The sequence below is a fragment of the Equus przewalskii genome, chromosome 3 (assembly GCF_037783145.1).
Source record: "Equus przewalskii isolate Varuska chromosome 3, EquPr2, whole genome shotgun sequence".
Classification (NCBI taxonomy): domain Eukaryota; kingdom Metazoa; phylum Chordata; class Mammalia; order Perissodactyla; family Equidae; genus Equus; species Equus przewalskii.
Genome location: NC_091833.1, coordinates 41,208,433 through 41,233,307, shown reverse-complemented (window position 1 = coordinate 41,233,307; position 24,875 = coordinate 41,208,433). Strand labels below are relative to the sequence as shown.

Below are 24,875 nucleotides of genomic sequence, written 5' to 3'. Positions count from 1 at the left end.
CTGTTCTAAGAACCAGAAATAAACTGGTGAGAAAAACAGAAAAAAAAATGCCATCATGAAGAACTTGTAGAAGATAAAGGAGCAAGACATGCAGGTACTGGGGGATAAGTATTCAAGGCACTGGGAACAATCAAGGCAGAATCTGTGAGGTGGGAATGTGCCAGGCTTGCACAGGAGACCTGAACTGAACAAAAGAGAGGGTATATGATAGAAAACAAGAGCAGAGAAGAAAGAGTTGATTGGAGAGTATTTTACAGGGTCTGGTAGACTGTTATAATGGCACTCTGAGAAAAGTGGGAATGATTCAAGTTTTTTTTGAGCAGAGAAGTGAGAGGATCCAACTTACATTTCAACCAGTTCATTCTGGCTGTTGTGCTGAAAAATAGATTGTAGTAGCACAGATGCAGTAAGAATAATTAGAGGTTATTGAAATAATCAAGGAGATGATGCGGCTTGAAAAAGAGTAATAATAATAGAGATGGTGGATAATAGAATCTGAAAATATTTTAAAGGTAGAAGCTCTTCTAATAATTAAAGCTAGATGTGAAGGTAGCTTGGTCCATAGTGGTAGCAATAATCAAATTATTTTACAGGAAGACCCAACAAGACATCCCTATGAATGGGTTACGTGTTGCAAAATAAAGAGAAGAATTAAAGAACACTCTAAGGTTTCTGACCTGAATAATTATTAAGATGCTGTGCCTAAGAATGGGAAAACTGAATAGTGTAAGCTTTGGATGTGGCATCCAAGGGGAGATAATTACTCGGAAGTTTCATAGATAGATCTGGAGTTCAGGAGGGTATTCTAGACTAGAAATATAAATTCGAGAATTGTTTGTATTAAGATATGGAGGGTCACCAGTATTAAAAGAGATGAGGACTAGATGAGATCACCAAAATAATGTCAGAGAAGATATCCAAAAATGAAGCTCCTACATTTATAAATCAGGAGACGAAAGACAAACAAAGTAGACTGAGAAGGAGTAGCTAATGAGATAGGAAGATAACCACAGAGAATGGCAGTCTGGAAGCACAGTTGGGAATAACGGAAAAGCTTCCAAGAAGGAAGAATCCATTACATTGAATGTTGCTGTTAGGACAAATAAGATGAAGATCTTCATCACAGGATTCACCACAGGATTTAGCAATAAAATTATCAAAGTCATTGGTGAGCAATTTTTGTGGAGTAGTTAGGGAGAAAGTCTCATAGACGTCAGATTAAGAGAGAAGAGATATGTGAGTAGGAGCAAGGTGGTGGAATAGGAAGCCCTGGACTCTCCTTTCTCCCACAGATACACCAATTCAAGAGCAACACATACACCAATTCCCTCGGTTAGAAATCCAGAAACCAGTTGAGAGGGTCCTGCAACCCTGGTGAGTGAGAAATCAGCTTCATCAAAACTGATAGGAAAAGCAGAGACAGCTTCTTGCCATAATCCCTACTCATGGCACAGTGCCATACAATCAAGAGGAAAACCCCAAGCTCCCAAATTCTCCCTGAGGAGCAAAGGAGTTGGAACACACATCTAGTATCCCAACTTCTCTGTGTGCTACAAGAGAGATTGGATTCAATCTCGCCTGTATTGGAGAGCTGAAACGGCCCAATGTATACGAAGTGTCCTGGGGACTACAGGGAACAAAACTGTGGTTAGACCAAATGTGCAAGGGCTTGCCACAGCTGCTCCCCCAGCTCAGCACAACATGAGCTGCTGATGAACCCCAGCTCCCATCTTCTCCCTGAGGAAGAATTGAGAAGTGCTCCAACTTTTCCAGAAGCTAACCAAAGGGCTGGGTCTGTCTTTCTTGCCTTGGTGCACTAATAGGACCTGGCATACTTGAGTTGCCTGGGAGCTAGTGACAACAAAGACAACACTTAATCTAGCACACAGGTAGTTGCCAGAACCCTTCATCCCAGCTTAGTGCAGAGTGAACAGGCTAAAAACTATAGGCCTCAACTTATCCCCGAGGAGAAAAAGAAACAGGGCATTTAATGATTCAACTTCTCTGCAGGTTGCCCAAGGAACTGGGATCTGTCTCACTTATCTCTGAGCACTGATGGGATCCAGCATATTCTAGATGCCTGGAGGCTGCTAAGAACAAAGAACATGGGCTGGACTAGCGTGAAGGTTTGTGAGGTCTCCAGAATCTCTGCATAGGTTTATTAATGAGGGTCTTCTCCCGTAAGAGGCTAGGAGTGGAGACTGGGAGAGGTGGCTGTGTTGTTTAACGTTCAAACAGCAATGTAGAGAGTCAAGGAAAATGAAAACATAAAAATTTATTCCAAACAAAGAAACAAGATAAATTTTCAGAAACTGACCCTAAGGAAATGGAGATATATGATTTACCTGCCAGAGTATTCAAAATAACCATCATAAAGATGCTCACCAAGGTCAGCATTTGAACAATGCATAAACAAAGTGAAAATTTCAACAAGGAGTTAGAAAATATAAAAAAGTACCATATAGAAATCACGGAGCTGAAGATTATAACAATTGAACTCAAAAAATTCACTAGAGGGTTTCAACATCAGGCTAGATGAAGCAGAAGACAGGAATACAAACTGAAAGATAGGTCATTGGAAATTAATCAGAGGAGCAAAAAGAAAAAAAAGAATTAAAAAAGTGAAGAAAGCCTAAGAAACTTATGAGACACCTTCAAGAGGACCAAATAAGCATTATGAGAGTTTCACAAGAAGACAGGGAAAGTACCAGAAGCTTATTCAAAGAAATAATGGCTAAAAATGTCTCAAATCTGGGGAAGGAAATGGAAATCCAGATTCAGAGAGAGCAAAAAGTCCCCGCAGAAATGAATCCAGGGGCAGGCCCTGTGACTGAGTGGTTTAGTTCGCGCACTCCCCTTGGGTGGCCCAGGGTTTCACTGGTTCAGATCCTGGGCGCACAGATGGGACCGCTCATCAGGTCACGTTGAGGTGGCGTCCCGTATAGCACAATCAGAGGCACTCACACTAGAATACACGACTATGTACTTGGGGGCTTTGGGGAAAAGAAGAAAACAAACAAAAATAGATTGGCAACAGATGTTAGTGCAGGTGCCAATCTTTAAAAAAAAAAAAGAATCCAAAAAGATCCACTTTACATTTGTCCTTCAGTATCCATGGGGGATTGGTTTCAGGACCCTCCACAGATACCAAAATCCATGGATGCTCAAGTCCCTTATATAAAAGGGCACAGTATTTGCATATAACCTATAATCATCCTCCTGCATACTTTAAATCATCTCTAGATTACTTGTAATAACTAATACAATGTAAATGTTGTGTAAATAGTTGTTATACTATACTATTTAGTGAATAATGATGAGAAAAAACGTCTGTACCTGTTCAGTACAAACGCAACTATCATAGGCCTTTCGATCCACAGTTAGTTGCATCTGTGTGTGTGGAACCCACACGGAGAGCTAATGGTATAATCAAATCATCAGGAGTCAAACGCAAAGAGAATTTTGAAAGCAGTAAGAAAAAAGTGACTTGTCACCTATAAGAGAACCCTTACAAACTATCAGTGGAATTTTCAGCAGAAACCTTACAGATCAGAAGGGAGTAGGATGATATGTTTAAAGAGCTGGAAGAAAAAAACTGGTGATATTTTGGTGGAAAATATGGTGACACAGAAGAGCCCAGCTTCCCCATCTCCCCTGAAAGATCAATGATTGGACAGCTATCCATGAACAAAAACAGCTCTGGGAGAACTCTGGAGTCCACTTAGGAAGTTTTAGCAACACAGTGGAACAAGAAAACTGAGAATAATTGCACAAGAAGAGAGGGAACACAACCAAATTTTGCCTGCATCATCCCAGACCCCAAGAGGCATTGTTTCGAGACAAGAATGAACTTTCCAGCTAGAAAGAGCTCTACTTGGCAGGAAAGGAAGAGCAGGGTGAATGACCAGCTTGTCCAGCCTCTCAGGGTACTGCAGGGAGGTCTCATTGTGGTTTCACCCCACCCAGACTGGCAAAGCTGAGATGTACAGAGCAGGCTGGAAGCAAGGAAGAGAGTCAGAGGCTATTAGCAGACATGCAGCAGGAACAATTTTGGTCCACAGGCCACAATTTTTTTGAGCAGACAAACTCAGCAGATTTCGCCACCAAAACACCAACAGCCAGCACAGTCACTACGGACCCCTCACAGATCTCTCCAGCTTTTACCACACAGGTATTTGTGTCCACTGATACCAAACGCTTGGTATCAAGTGGAAGGAGTCCCTCCTTCTCCCTCTGCCCACCTAACTGCCCCTATCAGAGCCCAGGAACCACACTGGCAGCCATCCAAGGTTTCGGTGACTGTGCAAGTGTAAGATGACAGCCACCTGAATCCCTCCCGTACCCCACCAGAGCCCAGGAGTCACATCCACAGTCAGCTTTGGCTTCTGCAGCTGTACTAGATTAAGATGCCAACCTAGGTCCCCCCTAGCCAACCCACACCACTGTGCCCACAATCAGGGCTAGCCCTACCAGCTGTGCACCTGCGTGTCCCTGGCATGACAGTGGTTATCAGTCTCTAGAGTAGCAAGGATATCTGCCGTGATAGTGCACAGCCATGGGTGAGCATGCAATAGCCAGTGTCCCCACAGCTTTTTGTGGGCCTAGATCAAGCCCTTCTTTCTCTCACCAGCCAATACTACTGCACCTACCTGTAGCTATCCCCTTCAGCTGCACATCTGCACTATCCCAGATGGGCCACCGTCACTGGATTCCACTGCAGTGTGCATCCCTTGGGGAAGACTGTGCTGCCACAGGAGAGCATGCTGACAGCCAGGGCCTTCACAGCTGCCAGTGAGTCCATAGTTGGCCCCAGCACTGGTTACCTACCATAGCCCCCCAGTCACTACACGTGTCTGTGACTGGCCCCTACCACTATATAACCACATGCAGCTGGCCCCTGCAGCTGAGTGTGTATGCACCACTGGCTCCAGCCACCACTCCTGCTTACAATCATCCTTAGTTGCTAGACTGGAGGTTCTGTTGAGAACCACAATAGCCCCTGTAGCCACTGCAGACCCCCAACAATGCTTGCCAAGAGCCACACAGTTGTCAATGCTATGGACCCAAGTGGCCTGACCTCAAGAGACATCATGTCCTCCTTGACCTGGTGCCACCACACACTCCTGCACCTGGGGCCCTGCACCACTAGACCCAGGGTCACAACACAATCCAGCATGCTGCCACCCACAGGTAAAAGGCTCTCCTTACCAAAATCAGTCCACTATGTCTGGAAAAGGTGACTTCTTCAAATGTGCAAACAGCTATGGAAGGCTACAGGAATTACAAACAATCAGGGAAATGTGTCTCTACCAAAGGAATACTGTAAACCTCCTGTAACTGACCTCAGAGAAATGGAGATCCAGGAATTACTCCACAAATATTTCAAAATAATTGATCTTCACATGCCCAGAGAGCTACAAGAAACCACAGACAATTTAACGACATCAGGAAAACAATGCAAGAACAAAATATGAAATTCAGCAGAGATAGAAAATATTAAAATAAAAAAAGGAATTTGGGTGCAGAAAAATACAATGACTGAACTGAAGAATTCAATAGAGAGCTTCAACAGCAGACTTGAACAAGCAGAAGAGAGAATCAGTGATCAAGAAGGCAGATCAATTGAAATTATACAATTAGAGGAACAGCAACAACAAAAAGAATGAAAAGGAATGAAGAAAGCCTATGGTACTCATGGGATACCATCAAAAGAAATAATGTATGCAACATTGGAGTCCCAGAAGGAGAAACGGGTAGAAACCTTGTTTAAAGAAATAATGGCTGAGAACTTCCCAAACCTGGAGAGAGATTTTTTAAAAGACAGAATTTTAAAAACAGCAAGAGGAAAAAGTTTCTCTCAAACAAGATAACTACCACAAGTCTATTAGAGGATTTCTCAGCACAGACCTTGCAATCCAGGAGAGAATGGAATGATATATTCAAAATGCTAAAAAAAAGAAACTGCCAACCAAGAATGCTTTACCCAACAAAGTTGTCCTTCAGAATGGAAGGTCAAACAAAGATTTCCCTGGTAAACAAAGCAGAGAGAATTCACCACCATTAAACCTGCCTTACAAGAAATGCTTAACGGAGTTCTTTAAGCTGAAACAAAAGAATGCTAACTAGTAGCATGAAAATATAAGACATAACTAGTAAAGGTAAGTATATAGTCAAATTCAGAATACTCTATTACTGTAATATGGTAGTACGTTAGTCATTTAACTCTAGTATTACGGTTAAAGGACAAAAGTATTAAAAGTAACCATAGCTACAATAATTTTTTAATGAATACACAGTGTAAAAAGAAGTAAATTGTGACACCAAAAACACACATTGTGGAGGAGTAAAAGTGTAGCGTTTTTGTATACAATAGAAGTAAGTCGTTACCAGCTTAAAATAGACTATAATGCCTATAAGATATTTTATGTAAGCCAAATGGTAACCACAAAGAAAAAAAACCTACATTAGATACACAAAAGAGAGAAGAGAATCAAAGTATATCACTATGGAAAATCATCAATTCACAAAGAAAGACAGCAAGACAGAAAGAAAGGAACAAGAGAACTAAAACAGCCAGGAAACAATTAATAAGATATCATTAGTAAGTCCTCACCTATCAAAAATTATGTTTACTGTAACTGGATGAAATTTTCCAGTTTAAAGGCATAGACTAGTTGGATAGACCAAAAAAACAAGACTCAACTATAGGCTGCCTACAAAAGACTCACTTCAACCTTAAGGACATATATAGGCTCAAAGTGAAGAGATAGAAAAAGACACTCCATGCAAACAGAAACCAAAAGAGAGCAGGGGTAGCTATACTTATATCAGATAAAATAGAATTTAAGTAAAAAATGGTAAAAAAAAAAAAAAAAAGAAGGTCATTATATAATGATAATGGGATTATTATTAGATCATTATATAATGATAAAGGATTAATTCATCAAGAAGATATAACAATTGTAAATATATATGCACTCAACATTAGAACACCTAAGTGTATTAAGCAAGCACTAACAGATCTGAAGGGAGAATTGACAACAATACAATAATACAATAATAGTAGGGGACTTCAATACTCTATTTTCAAAAAGAGACAGATTATCCATACAGAAAATCAGTAAGGAAACATAGGACTTAAACTACAACTTCAAACGAATGGACCTAACAGACATACACAGAACATTCCATTCAACAGCTGCAGAATACATTCTTCTCAAGCACACACGGAACAGTCTATAGGATAGATCATATGTTAGGTCACAAAACAAGCCTCAGCAAATGTAATAATATTGAAATCATACCAAATATCTTTTTTGACCACAACGGTATGAAACTAGAAATAGATAACAGGGGAACTGGAAAATTCTCAAATATGCCGAAATTAAACAACACGCTCCTTAACAACCAAAAGGTCAAAGAAGAAATGAAAAGGAAAGTCAAAAATTATCTTGAAACAAATGAAAATGGAAACAAAACATACCAAAACTTATAAGATGTAGTGAAAGTTGTTCTAAGAGGGAAATTTATAAGAATAAATGCCTACATTAAGAAAAAAGAAAGGTCACAAATAAACTAACATTACATCTTATGGAACTAGGAAAAGAAGAACAAACTCTGCCCAATGTTAGCAGAAAGGAAGGAGAGAAAAAAGATCAGAGCAGAAATAAATAACACATAAACCAGAAAAACAATAGAAAAGATTAGCAAAACAAGAGCTGGTTTTTCTAAAAGATAAAATTGGCAAAACTTTAGCTAGACTAAGGAAAAGAGAGAAAATATTCTAATAAATAAAATCATAAATGAAAGAGGAGACATTACCAATGACACCACACAAAAGATCATAAGAGATTACTGTGAACAATTATACACCAAAAAATTGAATAAGCTAGAAGAAATGGATAAATGCCTAGAAACATACAACCTATCAAGACTGAACCATAAAGAATAGAAAATCTGAACAAATGACTAAGTAGACTGAAGCGGTAATCAAAAACCTCCCAACAAACAAAAGTCCAGAACCAGATGGCTTTCCTGGTGAATTCTACCAAAGATTTAAAATATTAATGCCAATCCTTTTCAAACAATTCCAAAAAACTGAAGAGAATGAAATGCTTCCAAACTTATTTTACAAGGCCGGCATTACCCTGATATCAAAGCTAGATAAGCATACTACAAGAAGAGAAAACTACAGGCCAATATCTATGATGAATATAGATGCAAAATGCCTCAAAAAAATATGAGCAAACCAAGTTCAACATTAACTTAAAAGAATCATGTACCATGAGCAAGTGAGATTTAGTCCTTGGATGCAAAGATGGTTCAACATATGCAAATCAATAAAAGCGATACACCACATTAATACAATGAAAGATAAAAGCCATATGAGCTTCTCAATAGATGCAGAAAAAGCATTTGAAAAAAATGCAACATCCTTTCCTCATAAAAATTCTCAACAAATTGGGCACAGAATGAATTTACCTCAACATAATAAAGTCCATATATGACAAGCCTACAGTTAGTACCATATTCAATAGTGAAAAGTTAAAAGCTTTCCCACTAAGATAAGGACAAAGACAAGGATGTCCACTCTAACCACTTGTATTTAAAATAGTGCTGGAAGTCCCAACCAGAGCAACTAAGCAAGAAAAAAACAGTCATCAAATTGGAAAGGAAGGAGTAAAATTATCTCTGTTTGAAGGTGATAAGACATTATATATAGATAATCCTAAAGATGCCACAGAATAATTGTTAGCAATAATAAATGAATTCAATAAAGTTGCAGGATACAAAATGAACATACAAAAATAAGTTACATGTCTATGCATTAACAACAAACTATCTGAAGAAGTAAAGAAAACAATCACATTTATTACAGCATTAAAAATAATAAAATACTTAGGGATAAATGTAACCAAGGAAGTAAAAGATCTATACTTGCAAAATTATAAGACATTGATGAAAGAAATTGAAGAAGACACAAATAAATGGTAAGATGTCCTGTGTCCGTGGATTGGAAGAATTAATAATATTAAAATGTCCACACTACCTAAAGTCATCTATTGATTGAATGCAATCCTTAACAAAATTCCAATGGCAGTTTTCACAGAAATAGAAAAAATAATCCTAAAATTTGTATGGAACCAGAGAAGATCCTGAGTAGCCAAAGCAATCCTGAGAAAGAACAACAAAGCTGCAAGCATAAGACTTTCTGATTTCACACTATATTCCAAAGCTATAGTAATCAAAACAGCGTGGTTCTGGCATAAATACAGATACACAGAACAATGGAACAGAATTCAGAGCCCAGAAATAAAACTCTTGCATATATTGCCAACTAATCTTTGACAAGGGTGCCAAGAATACACGATGGGAAAGGACAGTCTCTTCAATAAACAGTGTTGGGAAAACTGGATATCTAAATGCAAAAAAATCTAAATAGATCCCTCTCTCACACTACTTACAAAAATTAACTCAAAATGAATTAGAGACTTAAACCTAATACCTGAAACCACAAAACTCCTAAAAGAAAATGTAGGGGTAAAAATCCTTGACATTGGTCTTGGTAATGATTTTTTTGGTATGACACCAAAAATGTAAGCAAAAATAAACAAGTGGGACTATGTCAATCTAAAATGCTTCTGCACAGCAAGAGAAACAACTGACAAAATGAAAAGGGACCCAAGAATGGGAGAAAATATTGGCAAACCATCTAACTCATAAGGGGTTAATATCCAAAATATAAAAGGAACTCATACAACTCCAGAGCAAAAAAACAATCTGGTTAAAAAATGGGCAGAGGACTTGAATAGACATTTTTACAAAGAAGACATACAGATGGCCAAAGGGACATGAAAAATGCTCAACATCACTAATCAATCATCAGAGAAATGCAAGTCAAAACCACAATGAGATATCACCTCACCCCTGTTAGAAAGGCTATCATCAAAAACACAAGAGATTACAAATGTTGGCAAGGATGTGAAGAAAAGGGAACCCTTGTGCACTGTTGGTGGGAATGTAAATTGGTATACCTATTATGGAAAACATATAGAAGTTCTCAAAAAATTTAAAATAGAACTATCATATGATCCAGCAATCTCAGTACTGTGTATACAGTGGAAGGAAATGAATCACTAGCTCAAAAAGACATCTGTATCCCCATTTCATTGCAGTATTATTTACAATAGCCAAGATGTGGAAACAACCTAATTGTCCATCAAGGATGGATGGACCAAAAAAGATGTGGTATGTATATACAATGGAATATTATTCAGCCATAAAAAAGAAGGAATCCTGCCATTTGCAACAATATAAATGGAGCTTGAGGACATTATGCTAAGCGAAATAAGTCAGACAGGGAAAAACAAATATTGTATGTTCTCACATATGTGGAATCTAAAAAAGTTGAACTCATAGAAATAAAGAGTAGAATGGTTGTTTCCAGGGACTAGAGGGTAGGGGAGATGTAGACAGTTTGTGTAAAGGGTACAAAATTTTAGTTAGAAGATGAATAAAGTCTGGAGATCTAATATACAGCATGGTGACTATAGTAACGCACACACAAAAGAAAATTATGTGAGGTGATGGAAGTGTTAACAGACCTTACTGTAGTAATCATTTTTAATATATATGTGCACAAAATCATCACATTATACACCTTAAATCTACACAACGTTATATGTCAATTATATCTCAACAAAGTAGAAAAAATTATATTAAAAAATAAATTTGTATTATTGAATTTCAATTAATTTCAGTAGAATTTGCTTTTTTAAAAAGAGGTATACTTAAAATTTCCTGCAATACTTAAGTAAAGATTTTTTTTAATTTATTGAAGTTTCTTTAATCTAGTTTTTTATTACTCTTACATAATAATTGTCAATTTTAAATTCCAGAAAATAACGTGGAACCTTATCTAATCCTTACAAATGCATGCTTTTGGCCAGAAGAGTTACTTGACAAGAAAATGTGAATCAATCAATAAAACCTACTGCTATTTTAAAAGAATATGTACATATTCTTCTCACTGAGAACTAAATCGATAAGTAAATCTTTATTTCTAGATAAAGATTAGTGATTTAATCCTAGGAAGAAAATCTTAGTATTATCCATTTTGTTAATTTATATTTTATATATTTTTATATATTTTATATATTATTGATATTTATATATCAATAAACATTTATTGATCTACTACTATGTGCCAGATTCTGTGGTTGAAACCCTAATAATATAAAACTACATAAGTCCCTGCCTTCATGGAGCTCAGAATATACTTTAGGGAGGTCTTGATTGGAACCATAAATAAGCTTTTGTCTATTAATAAATCTTTTAAAATTGCACGCACAGTTTTATATTATAAGCATACCTACATTTTCTCCCTAAGAAAAGAACCCCTAGTTTTCATTAGATATTTGAAAGTCTCTGCAATAGTGAATGAATAAATATCAACAACTAGAAGGAGCAAAAGAGACAAAGAGATTAGCTTGTAATTGAAATATTATGGGCAAAGTAAGATACATTCCGACTTCCGACGGCAACTCTGACAAAAAAAAAGAGGAGAAAACTAATTCTGCCTGGGAAACTTGAGAGAGAGTTCATAAAAGAATGAAAATGGCAAGGAGCTTTTACAGATGTGGGTGTGTAGCTTCAGAGAGCTATGCTTATTATAAAATACATTGTAAAGACCACCAGCACTGGACAGTTTCAAATCCAGTGAGGATATGAGACACTACAAAACCTATAGCCATCCCGAGGCAGGCCCCATGGTATAGTGGTTAAGTCCAGCATGCCCAGCTTCAGCAGGCCGGTGTGCAGTTTGGGATCCCAGGTGGGGACATACACACTCATCAGCTACACTGTCGTGGTGACCCACATACGAAATAGAGGAAGACTGACATAGATGTCAGCTCAGGGCTAATCTTCCTCAAGCAAAAAAAAAGAGGAAGATTGATAACAGAAGTTAGCTCAGACAAATCTTCCTCACCAAAGAAAAACACCAAACCTATAACCAACTTGATGGCAAAGGTCATACATGTTTAAGTACTTTTCACATAGAACCCAATCCTACAGTCTTAAAACAATGTTATAATTTCTAGAATCATCTTTTTCTGTAAAAAAAAAGTAAAATTTTTAAGGCAAACGTTCTTAAAAGTCACGAACTTAAATCTATCAAACTCAATAGAGAAAGAGTGAAGCATCAAATAAAAAAACTAAGAGCAAGCTATAATAAAGGAATGAAGTAATTTATCAACTATCATCTTAAAAATAACTTTTCCTTTAAAGAAGGAAAATTATGGAAGAAAATTATTTGTTCAAAAAAGATTTTCAATTATTAAAGGAAACGAATGGTGTTAGGAAGACAAAAAAAATTACAGACTCAGTTCTCAACAGAAAAGTTACCTTGCAGTGCATTACATATAGAATATAATAGTTTAAAATTTCAGTTAACATGTTAATAAATATCATTATTAAATTCATAAATGTTTTCTCCTGACACAGAAAATAATTATCCATAATAAATGACTATGAGGAAGTGTGTGTGTGTGTGTGTGTATATATATATATATATATATATATGAAACGTGAAATTTTGATGAAAGAAAAAAGAAGAGTATCTTTAAATCCTAGCAAGACTAGTGGGTGCATCTTCTATGACAAATGTACCACAAAATGAAAAAGGATAAGATCATATTTACTGACATTTATTATTTCTTGACACCATTAAAATCAGTTTTGAAAGGGAGGGGGGAAAGCATTCAGCTAATATGATCAGACTCATCATATGATAAGGCTTAATACGATCAGACTAGGAACGGCTATAATACCTAACTTATCAAGACTAATAGCTTACTGATCAACACTTGCTTCCAGACCCTTCCTCACCGTGCCCAATAATTCAAAGTAAGCATGTCATAAACTCTGCCAAATCCCAACCAGTTCCCCATTTATAAGAGTCGCCTTACATCACACAGCTCAGGTCCTAAACACTATAAATATCCTCCTTGGACTTCCACCTTCTGAAACACTACTAGGACTCTGTCTAGCAGATGCTCCCTTTCTGAAGGAAGTCTAAGAAATGAGCTTTGCTTAATCAGAAGGCTTTAGCAGCGGTCTTCTGGGGGAACCAACAGCCTACAAATAACATAACAAGTCTTTCATTATTCTTTTGCTTTCCTTTTTCTTCTTTTTATGAATCTGATTTAGAAAGAATGCTGAAAAATTATTTATATTATGACATTTTAAATAAGTAGAAAAGTATATATTAAATAAACATAAGATTGTCATTAACCCAAAAAAGAACATTCACTGTGGTTTGCACTAAGTACTAGCTTTTAAATTAATTGCTATAAGCCACTATGAAATATTTCACTCTCAGTAGGTAGTAGTGGAGGAACTGGGGAGTTATTTCATCCCAAATGGGGAATTAGGGCCTATTGTGAACACAATTTCTAAAACCCTGCAGGTTTATTTAAACTTTCTTTTTACAATCAGAAGGCCCACAGCTTAAAAGAGTCCTTTATTTATTATGAAGCTAACATACAGCATCTACGTTTATTATAAGAAAATGAAAGGTCAATACTTGATTTTACTGGATCCACAGGGCTTTCTTCTGAGTCCTCTAATAAATTCATGATTTCAATAAATACTTGGAGATTTCAATTTGTGTATATAAACAAGCAAATATTTAAAGTTGCAGGGATATAAAAAACTTACACATATTAATGCTGTAGAGGACATTTATAGAGAAATAAATTGTTAATAATTCTTAAGTTCTTAAACAATTCTTTAAAAAAAGTTAGAATATGTCTTCAAAAAAGCCTTCCTTAGCCAAAATATTTTGATTAGTCAGTAACATTGAGAAAACATATGGAAAGGACTTTAATGTAGATATTTTCAAGTACTTTCTGGATGTTATTCTATTCTTGTGTTATTGATAAAAGAGAAATATCAATGACAAACCTCATATGTCGCTGGACCAGGAGTAATCTCTTTGGAATCTTTAAAACGTTTTGATGCTTTAAAAAATAAGGGTATGGAGCAAGATTTCTGTAAAACAGGATTGTATGTTGCAGGCCCTAAGAGAAAACAAATGTAAAAATAATAAGTATATTTTTAAATTGCTGATGTCTGTCACATGGATCTTATTCTTAGATTCATGCTTTGAACGTTTAAATTTAGCATCAAACAATCTTGGGCTCATTCCTTTTGGATGCTTAAAATCATTCAGTTCAGGGCTTTAAAATATGATAAGCATATAATAGTGACATCTGTTTATCTGATAATTAATGTAATAGAGAAGTAATTTCCAAAAAAAGAAAATAATACCCCCTAGAGACATATACATACATCATGAATAAAAATACCCAAGTCTCTGATTTACTAAATATTCATTCATATGTTCAATTAAAGAGGTAGTGGCTGAACTGCACTTGGAAATACAAATAAGATTTAAAGAAGCATAAAAGTGGTTTAACAGCACTCTGGACACTATACATGACAGAGGCCAAGGTACAAAAACGGAATTTACATGAAATAAATGGGTATAGTAAACAGGTTGGTTGAATGGAACAGGGCCTAATTCTAAATAATAATTTCGTACCAGAGGCAATAGGCTTCAAATTGTATTATAAAATGTCCTAAAATTCCACAGAGGTGCCCAGGGGACAATGTGTAGATGAAGCCCAATAGAAGAGGCTTGAATTATTTTCATTCAAAACAATTGTAGATTTAACTGTTTTATTTGTTTGGGTCCCATGTAAGATTTTATTTAACCAAAGTTGTCTACTAATTTAAAAAAAAAAAAAAAAGCTTTTGAAAACCACTTCCATAGTTAGTGGGTAACTCTTCAAGGTTTTAAACTAAAGGAAATTCATAAAGAAAGAGATAGTTTAAAAATAAATTCTGGCCGTAATTTGTAGGATGGGATGACTTGAAGATGGTCTGTTTCAGGAACACTAACAAGGAGAGTTTACTACCATTGGTTAAAGGAAAGGAAGGACAACTCAGAATATTTTCTAAGAGACACAACAAACATTTAGTACGTATAGTGATTGGAGGAAGATAAAAATGAATAGTGGCTATGGAAAAGGTACAACTGTGACAGAAGTAAGGAAACACAGAAGGGAAAAATCACTGGAGAGGAACATGATGCATTTGACTTCAAACCACTTATGTTTGAAGAGATGGTAGGATATCCAAATAGAAATGTCCAGAGGACAATTGTAGATATATAACTGAAGCTCACGAGAAAGCCGGCCTGGAGAAAAGGATATGGTTATTCATGTAGAGGCAATAACTGAGGTTTCTCTAAGTGAAAGAGCGTGGAGAGAGAAAAGTAAATAACTGAGGATGAAACTTGGAGGGATGCGTAGAGGAGGGAAGGAGAGGCATCAAAGAAGGAAATGGTCTAGGGAGTAGAATCTGGCTGGTACAACACCATAGAGAGAAAATAGGGAGAGGTTATTTTTCTCCAATCACATGTTAACCAATACTTATTAAGTGTCTGTCACATGCCAAGCCTTCCATTTCAAGAGTGTTAGAGGTCTATTACATTAAATATTTCCAGAGGAGACTTACAGGGCAGTCACTGTAGAGCATGTGGAATGTAACTTTAGAAGAGTGGCGATGAATGAAACTACATTAGAGGGCATTAAGGAGATACTGTGTAGGGAGAGGAAATAAAAACTTTGAGTATAGAATGTTGACAGTGAACATAAACAGTGAAATAGTAAGATATAAAGGTATTAATAGAAAACAAAATTAATGCCTCTATCTCCCTAGTACACATGCAATTCAAAGTCATCTACTTCAAAGAATAGATTTCTATTGATGTTTTAAAATCTAAAATATTTTAGAATTGATAGGTTCATATAAAATGTTTTTAATATTTTAGCTTCATTAACATAGGACACTTCAAAATTTAAAATAAAAGATGACATTTGGCTCTAGTCCAATTATTCTAATATCAAGTCAGTTAATAGGATAGATAGCCAAAGTTACAAAGCTCTTGTGGACTGAATGTTTGCATTCCTCCAAAATTCGTATTTTGAAACCCTAATCTCCAATGTGATGGTACTTGGAGATGGGGCCTTTGAGAGGTAATTAGATCACAAGGGCAGAGACCTGGTGATGGGATTAGTGTCCTTATAAGAAGAGACCTGAGAGAACTTATTTTCTCTCTGTCTCTGTGCTGTGTGAGGATACAGCAAGATGCCTATCTGCAAACCAGGAAGAGAGCCCTCACTAGGAATTGAATCGGCCACACCTTGGCACCTTAATCTTGAACTTTCCAGACTACAGAACTGTGAGAAATAAATTTCATTCGTTTAAGCCACCCAGTCTATGGTATTTTTACTATAGCAGCTCGAATTAAGACAGAAGCTAATACGTTTTGATCTACCAAGTGACAAGTGAAGTGTTTAGCACATACCATCTTACTATAAAACAAAAGCATGCATGACTTTAGAATAACATAATTTATATTTATAGTGCAGAGAAATAATGTAGATATACACCTAACATCTTTACAGACAGACTTTCATACACAAACTAAACTATGCACGGAAAAACGTACCAGTTACTGCAGAATCCAGAAAAGAACATAAACTATCATCAGGAACTGTGTGAATAATTCCACAGTCAATTAATTGAAAATTGCTACTTTCCCCATAAAGATTTATAAAGGTTAACGCAACAGGTAAGGCTATTATCCCAACACTATTGTAACGGTAAGTTTCATTTTCAATTATGAAGAAATATAGTTTATTCCCTGCCTTTACCATCATGCTACAGCAACTGATAAATATTTACATTCACGGTTATAACTCATTAAAAAAATAAAATATTCAAATGTAGTCATAGTGGATTTCCTTTTATTGGAATTTCTTTGAGGAGCATTAAATGAAGCAACCCTTCTCTTAATACGCATCTTGCTGCATTTTAACACTTAGCCCGCTTTAAGCTAAAGAGCATTGCAAAAAAGGTTTATTGCACTTAATCTTAAAATATATTTCCAATTACATATGCTACTGCTTATATGATAGGGGTCAAAGATTTACATTGCTTCACCAGCTCTGATTCATAGCTGGATTATGCAGAAACTACTATCTATTTATTTACCAAAATGCCGCACTGTAATCACAGGTCGTGGAGGAAGAAAACTTCTCATTCCAAATCAAACACCTATGAAAAGTCTGCCTGAATTGTGACTACTATATAATGGGAAATTCAAGAGTAGGTGATTCTTATAATTACATATTTTCCAGCCCTGTGCCAACTCACTCTCCATGAAATGTCAACCGATGCTACAGGGCAAAAATGGGAGAGAACAGGAACAATGAGTAATTTAAAATAAAATCATTTTGGTACATTAGAGTGGACTCAGAAATAACTATTTCTATAAATAAAAAGTGTAAAATCTCAGATTAGAAAATGGCTGTCTTCATAATGAGCCAAAATTTTAAACCATGTAGCAAATTTTGCTTATTAATATCGAGTCCTTTTTTCATGAGAAGGTGACAGAAAACTACCGAAAAGTAAATATGCCATGTATGATCATATCTTTAGAAATTAAAAAGCATCTAGGAACTTGTTCATTGAAATGGACTGCATGGCTTTAAAATGTCATTTAGAGAGTTTAGAGTTTTATGGAACAGATTTTCTCTCACTGATTACTCTTCAGCTCTGTGAATAAAATAATAGCAAAGACAAAAGATTAGTATACAAGGAAGTATTATCATCTATATCAAAGGCACATTTAGCTTTAACGTTCTTCTCCTGCTTCTAAGACTCAATTTGATTAAATGGCACTTCAGATTATGACCACAGAACTGCACAGTCTATTAAATTGAGCTTATAGGTGATGAGAAAAAACTGAGTCCCAATAATGCATAAACTTTAAAATTTCCACGTACGTTTTACCATCCTGTTATTTTCTCTGTCCAAAACCAAAATGGGTATTACATGTTTTAAGAAATAAGATCTTAAATACTTAAGGATGATATCTTAAAGTTACTACAGAGTGCCTAAGAAATATTGCCAACACAGTCCCTAAGAAATGGACTATTATAATGCACTCCAACTTAAGTAGGCTGAGGACTACATCACTGGAGTCTACCTAAATCATCCACCTGTTAAAACATGTGTTCCTAGCCTTGATTAAGCAGTAGAGCTATCACTCTTATGACATATAAATACAAAATCACATGAATTTGGCTTGACTAAAATGTATCTTCAGGCAGAAATGTCTGTTTATCTGTGTACCTCTAAGTACATACTTACCAAAATGTACATCCATAAACCCTAGCAAATGAAGTCTTTGCTCCTATAAAAAAATACTTGCACTCTCGGATAGCGTAAGTACACTGTACAAATTTGAATGACTTTCACCAGTCTTGTAACTGTGGGTATAACACACTTCCTTTATGAATTATAGGATCCAACTGGAAGGAAGGATGATCATCTTTCACCTATTACCCCTCTGAGTACGTAGTATAAAATATGTACCACATGAATGGTTTTTATTGATGAATGAATAACATTATCAAATAATCAAAAAATATGAAGTTGTCTTCAAGGTAAATAAAATACCTCATAGTTGGCCTGATAATATTAGTAGCAAATTTTCCTTTCATAACTGAATTTTGGGTTTTATATTCCACTGTTCATTTTAAAGGTCTGGAGCCAGAATGCCAAGGAAATTATCTAAGCAAAAGAGTAGAATAAGTCTCAACATATATTCCAAGTCCTCCTAGGTCACCATCATTATTTTAACACTAAATTAGGGCTGAATTAGTATGGTATTCCCTCTTAAGACTGGCACTTATCCCTGTGAATATTGTATATAAAAATCAGGATAATGCTATTTGTCTTCGTAAAATACGCCATTCATAGATCAAGTTAAGCAGACTTCTTTAAATACAAATACCAACTTTATTTTTAAAATAATTAAAACATTTGATTAATATTAATCAAGCTAAATTCTTTAAGAAATCTATAGTAAATAAGCTATGATTTAAAGCAAATTTTTTAAATGGCTAATTTTTACCATTTTAATTGAGAGTATTTGGCATTTTCTTAACTTGCAAAAAATTGTTAGGCTCCTAAGTGTGTTGGATTTGAATCTTTCTTTGAACAGGTCTGCTGCAATAAAGCTAGACTCACACAGTTCAGAGTTTTCTGAAAGAGCCTCCAGGATTTATACAGTGACAAGCCAATTAAACGAAGGTTAATACTTTCACTTGCGACTTAAATGAATAAATTCTGCATCTTAAAACAAACATATTTCATAGATTAAACAAATGATAGAATGTTTTTCATGCTTTGATATGCAAATATTTTGTTTACATTCATCAGAGATTAAACAAAAATTATTAGGTTAACCATTGAATATCTCAGAAATTCTTGCTCATTTTCAGTAAATCTATATATAGATTTAAATCTAAATAAGATTTTATTCTTCATCTTACCAGTGTTGTCCATTCACTCTGTTCCTGTGATCACATTACATAAATATTCTCTGCTCATTTCCATACATTCCTGGAATAATAGCAGCCCACTATGAGAATTCAGCAGGATTCGTCCCCTGCAAGTCTTCTCGTCAACTACCTCTAGTTAATTTTAACCAAGACTGATAACAGCGGGATTTGTTAATATTAATAATGTTTATTTCCAGATAGTTAAGGCTTTCCTCATCTGGCTTCAATACCCATGACCCACAGGGCCATTCACAGCCCTTCCACAGCTTGGGATAGGATTCTCCACTGGCCTCTGGGTAACTTGTTCTATGGTTTGAAATATCAAGACTGAAAAGCAAAGAGGACCATATTCAGCACCATATATTTAAAGCTAATTTTCTTAAAGTGTAGTCCATAGACCACAGGCCTCAGAATCTCCCAGATTAGTGTTAGAACCTAGATTCCTTGGACTCATGCCAAAATAATATTCTCTGAAAGTGTAACCAAGAAACCACAATTTTAACAAAACCTATTGCTTTAGACCTCTAAATGGTAACAATTTAGTATGTAGTTATTCTCAAATATATTTAAACATTAAGTCTTTTTTCCCTCATATAATCTCAAGAATCAGTGACCCAAAGGAACCTTCTGAAATTATGGGCGACACAATCATATTTCCTCTAGAATATATCTGAATTTCCTACATCTCTGTGCCTGCCAATGGTGGAGACTCAATCAATGCTTGTTGAACTGAACTGAGCCAAACCAAGGAAGGAAGAGTCAACTTATGAGTCAATTAGAATCTACCCCTGTGATTTTAAGCACTTTACACATTCTCTTTTCATTTTACTTTCTTTTTCAGTGATTGTCTATGGAAAAATGGATACTTTGAAGTCATATTTCTATTTGTAATGTGAAAATGACATTAAGATGATATAGCACATAAATGTTTGTAAATCCGTGTAGAACCGTTATTGCCCGAGAGTAAGATATTAGTAGGAGATAGGCATATTAAGATGGGAAAGAGGCTTACTCTTCAGTGCATATCCTTCAACACATGGGCATGTGTCCCACAATTTCAGTTTGGGACCAAATGTGCTAAACTTATTTCATGATCTTGCAAGATGCGATTCTGTGAAGTATAAGCATATTCTCATCTTTATTTTAATCTCTTATTTTCCAGAATAAATCTTAAACCAAAATTCAAATTCAAGCTTTCTCTATACTAGCCATGTGACTTTCGCAAATTTTCTAAATCCTAAATTTTAGTTTCCTCCTTTAGAAAAGAGGGATAAGTGGCCCAGAAAACTCTGACAAAGTCACACAATGAGTAAGGACCAAATTATTCAATCATTTTTAATCCTTGGAACAACTCTGAGAGAAAAGAAAGGAAAAGGAAATTATTTAAATTTTACAGGAAACTGAGTTAATAGCTGAGCTGTGACTGCCTCTATGGTTTTAACAACTCTTTCGCTTCTTCACACTGCCTTCTTAATCGTCTTTAGCTGTCGCCAGCACCTTCAAAAAGCGTCCAATTTGCCAAACAAATATCATGTTAATTAAGGGAGAATGTTGTGCTCTTACCTGAACAGGACATTTCCCTAACAGAAGAATGTGGTCTAGGAAATGGGATAAATTGAGGGCTATATGATAAAGTTGGGCATTTTGTTCCTGGATTATTAACTCATTAGCATACTAAAAGTGGATGGAATTTTGGTTTTACCTCTATACTTTTACATTTCTAATAAGTACATACACATTTAAGGAAAATAAAATGTTACAGTTCTGAAAATCAAGTTGTCGTCAAATCTCCATATTGTCACACTGCTAGTTGTCAAGGCTGCCACACACCACTACTTTCTAAACCTGTTATAAACAAACCATTTTTTAAATATCTAGAGTTAAATGCTATTTTCCTAGAAACCAAGTAGCACTAAGCCTCATCTTTTGGTGAAGGCTGCCTCTCTGTGGCAGAATGTAACACATCATGTTCTCTGAGGGACAATTTTCTTTCTCTTTTTTAACTGGTAGAAAAGATCTGTATAATATTCAAAAATACGTAGATTTAAATGCAGTGTTTTTACCACTTCTTTCAGGATATTTTTGGTTCCATGTCTGGAAAGGTCTTTGGACACTAAGGAACCACCTCACTCACCTAGGCAAGCATGTATAACAAGAGATGAAAATAGTATTTATGCAAGTAACAGAAATCAAGTAAAATAGAATTGCTCAAATGCAATGATCATGTTTGCTGTTTTTTTTGAAAGCTGAAGTCATTATTCACTTTACACTGAGTGACCTCTGCTGGTTAGAAAGACACATTAATAGACATTCTATCTACCAGAAAGCAGCTGTTATCTCAATTTCCCGAAAGATACTTAAAAATACCAAGTGTGCCACAGGATGATGCCTCCTATTCACTTAAAGAACAACAATACAGGAACATATCCTATTTCAAACACTGAAAGTCAAGAAGCAAATACCAAATGGATGTCGTTAAAAAACATCATTCTTTCTCCGATAATGACCACTGTTAGTTAAAATGAAAGTAGGCTCAAAAGATCTTATTATAAGACATATTTAGGAAGGACATATGTTCCATAATAACAATTCTTTTAAGATTTGGTACTTTTAACCATATGATACCTGAAAGATTAGCATTTGCACATTTTTAACTGAAAGAAACAAAATATCTCTCCATTGTAAAAATGTGACTTGTATCTCAAAAATAAAGTACTTATTTAATTCAGCAATATAGTCACAGAAATGATATTTACCTTCTCTAATACAGAACATTGCTATCTTACCAGAAACAGTAAAAACTAATTAGGAAAAAACACCCAGAGAGTCATAGTAAACATTTCAATAACTAGTATCAAGCTGCTTTATTTTTGTTTTTGTTTGCATTTGAACCATAGGTATACCAAAAAGTACCACTAAGAAAACTGTGCAGATTCTTCTTTTTTTCAAAATGATTTTAATAAAGGTCAATACCAATAAAAACATCTAAGGAAAGTTGCCTGCCAAAATTTTAGATCAAGAAAATTATTACAAATTTGGATTGCTAATTATTGCACTATCCCCAACCCCCCCTTTTTTTTTTCCTGTTTAACAATGTCCAGGGGGGAAAAAAGAAACATATTTGGTCTCTGCTTCAGCAAATTCCGAGATCTATTTATATGCAAATAAGCTACCCATTATTAGTATGAGAAGAGACGTGCATAAAGAGAGAAATAAATTATCACTAGAAACCATTAATGAAATCTATTTCAAAACAACATTTTACAAGAGCCCTCACTCTTGTAATATTTGTTTAAGCCTCGAGGAGAAATGATGAGTTCTACACTTAGACGAAACCTGATATTACACCACTTCCCATGCCAATTTGTTTTGTAAAATGCATGTATCCTTTCCTTTGAAATGACTTGATAATTGTTACTCCAATGAGTCTTTTTAGAGAAGTTTATCAGTGAAGTTAAAGTCCTATGTGTTTGTCACAGAAATGCCAGATTTTTAGGGGAGTTTATTTTTGCTCTGTTACAATAATTGTCATTCCCTGAGGTTTAAAAACATTAACATTGATTTTTATACTCTAATAGTAGTAATGTAAAAATAAATGAGTTTTAAGAAGAAGGAACATGAGTCTCTCTGGAATAAGTTGTATTTCTATGGAGAAAAATCAAATAAGCAATAATCAATAGAGACTATAAAATAACTTGATATGCTTTGCCCATTTCCTCTTTGGGTTTCTTCTTTTGATCTTCCCAATTCCTAAATTCCTTCTTTAGTCCGGATTTGAGTCTCTGTCAGTTCTAAACATTGCAGATATCTTCTTCCTTCTGACATCTACTTACCTTTGCCTAGGTGTCCAATGTTGAACCAACGTCCTTAACTGTGGTGTAATCAAGCTCATACAATTTTTTGCTTTATGGTTCTTTCTTTTGAAGTTTTCATTAAGAAGTCTTTCTTCTCTTTTTAGGTCGCAGTGGTATTCTCCAGCATTTTCTTCTATTAACTTTGAAATGTTACCTTTTTATTTAGGTCTTTAACTGTGTGGAGTCCATCACTGTATGTGGTATTTTGTAAGGATCAAACCTTATTTTTCTTTAGTTAGTGTGTCCACTTTCTCAGTATGACCTACTAAATTTTTCCTTTATCCATTGATTTATGGTGACATTCTTATAATAAATTGTCTTCATATATGCATGGATCTCTCTCTGAGCTTTTTTCTTTGTTTTAATATCCATTTATCTTATTTTTGTGCCAAAATCACAGTGTTTTTATTAATATAGTTCTGCGATATGTCTTAACAAATGGGATGGGAATTTCTTCCCTTCCTCTACTCTTCTTTTTTTTCAGTTATTCATGTGTCTTTAGTTTTTTCATAAATTTTAGTGTGTTTATCAATTTCTTCAAAAAGTCCAACTGGAATCTTAAGTGCGATTACGTTTATAGATTAAAATATGGAAAATTGCTATCTTTCTTATGTAAAGCCATCTCATTCAAGAGCCTAGAATTAGCTCTTCATTTATTCAGACTATTATCAGAGTCCATTAACAGAATTTAAAAATTCTCTTTATGGAAAGCTTTTGTCTTTTTAGTTAATTCCTAGAAACTCCATTCCTTTTGGGAGTTGTACTTACTTTTATAATTTTTTTATACATGATCACTGCTAGTATAGAGAAACGTTACTGATTATATACATCATTCTTATACCTAGCAAGTGTGCTGAATTTTCTTACTAGTTCTAATGGTTTCTGGATTGTTAAAAATTATTTTGCTCTATGATACTATAATCTGAAATTAAAGATAGTTTAATCTCTTTTCTTTCAATCTTTCCATTTCTTCTGTGTTCTTAGGTATCCTATCCTTAGGTATTGGTGTGACCCACCTACTTTGTTAAGAAGGTATGGTAATAGTGAATATCCTTGTCTTCCTTCCTTTAAGAATAATGTTTAGTATAGGTTTTAGGTTTATAAGCTTTAGCAAGTTAAGAAATTTGCTTGCATTGATAGTTTTCTGGGTTTTTGCATTTTAAACACAAATATGTAAATTTAATTAAGATCTTCTTTCTGCAGCTCTTTATTAAAGTACTTGTTAAAACAGTACAGTATAGAAAAATGAAAACACTTTGGAATGCACTGTTACCAAAACTCCTCTTGTCTCTGTCCCTGTTGATTCACCTTTGCTGTTAGATTTATCTCTGCTCAGATTGAGATGCAGTGTTCTTTTGCCCATCACCCTCTACTATCCTCCAGGCTGGCATTTAAGAGCAAGTGCGCATGGAAGTGAGAACGAGGTCTAACAGTGGGAAGCCAGCCGCTCTACATCCTCATCCTAAAGCAAAGCCCGCCCTTCAACATCTACCCCCCTCTGCACATTGGAACTGCTGTTAAAAGCGAGAAGAAGCAAATA

At 35.3% G+C, this 24,875-nt stretch overlaps 1 protein-coding gene across 2 annotated transcripts in view; it reads right to left on the bottom strand.

Annotated features, from left to right (window-relative positions):
- The window catches only part of STPG2 (sperm tail PG-rich repeat containing 2), a 519,252-nt gene that overhangs the window by 217,207 nt on the left and 277,170 nt on the right, over window positions 1-24,875 (bottom strand). For both annotated transcript variants that reach the window (XM_070614235.1, XM_070614236.1), the window contains one exon: window positions 13,966-14,081. In XM_070614235.1, coding sequence (XP_070470336.1) covers window positions 13,966-14,081 — 116 coding nt within the window. The remainder of the gene's footprint in view (window positions 1-13,965; window positions 14,082-24,875) is intronic.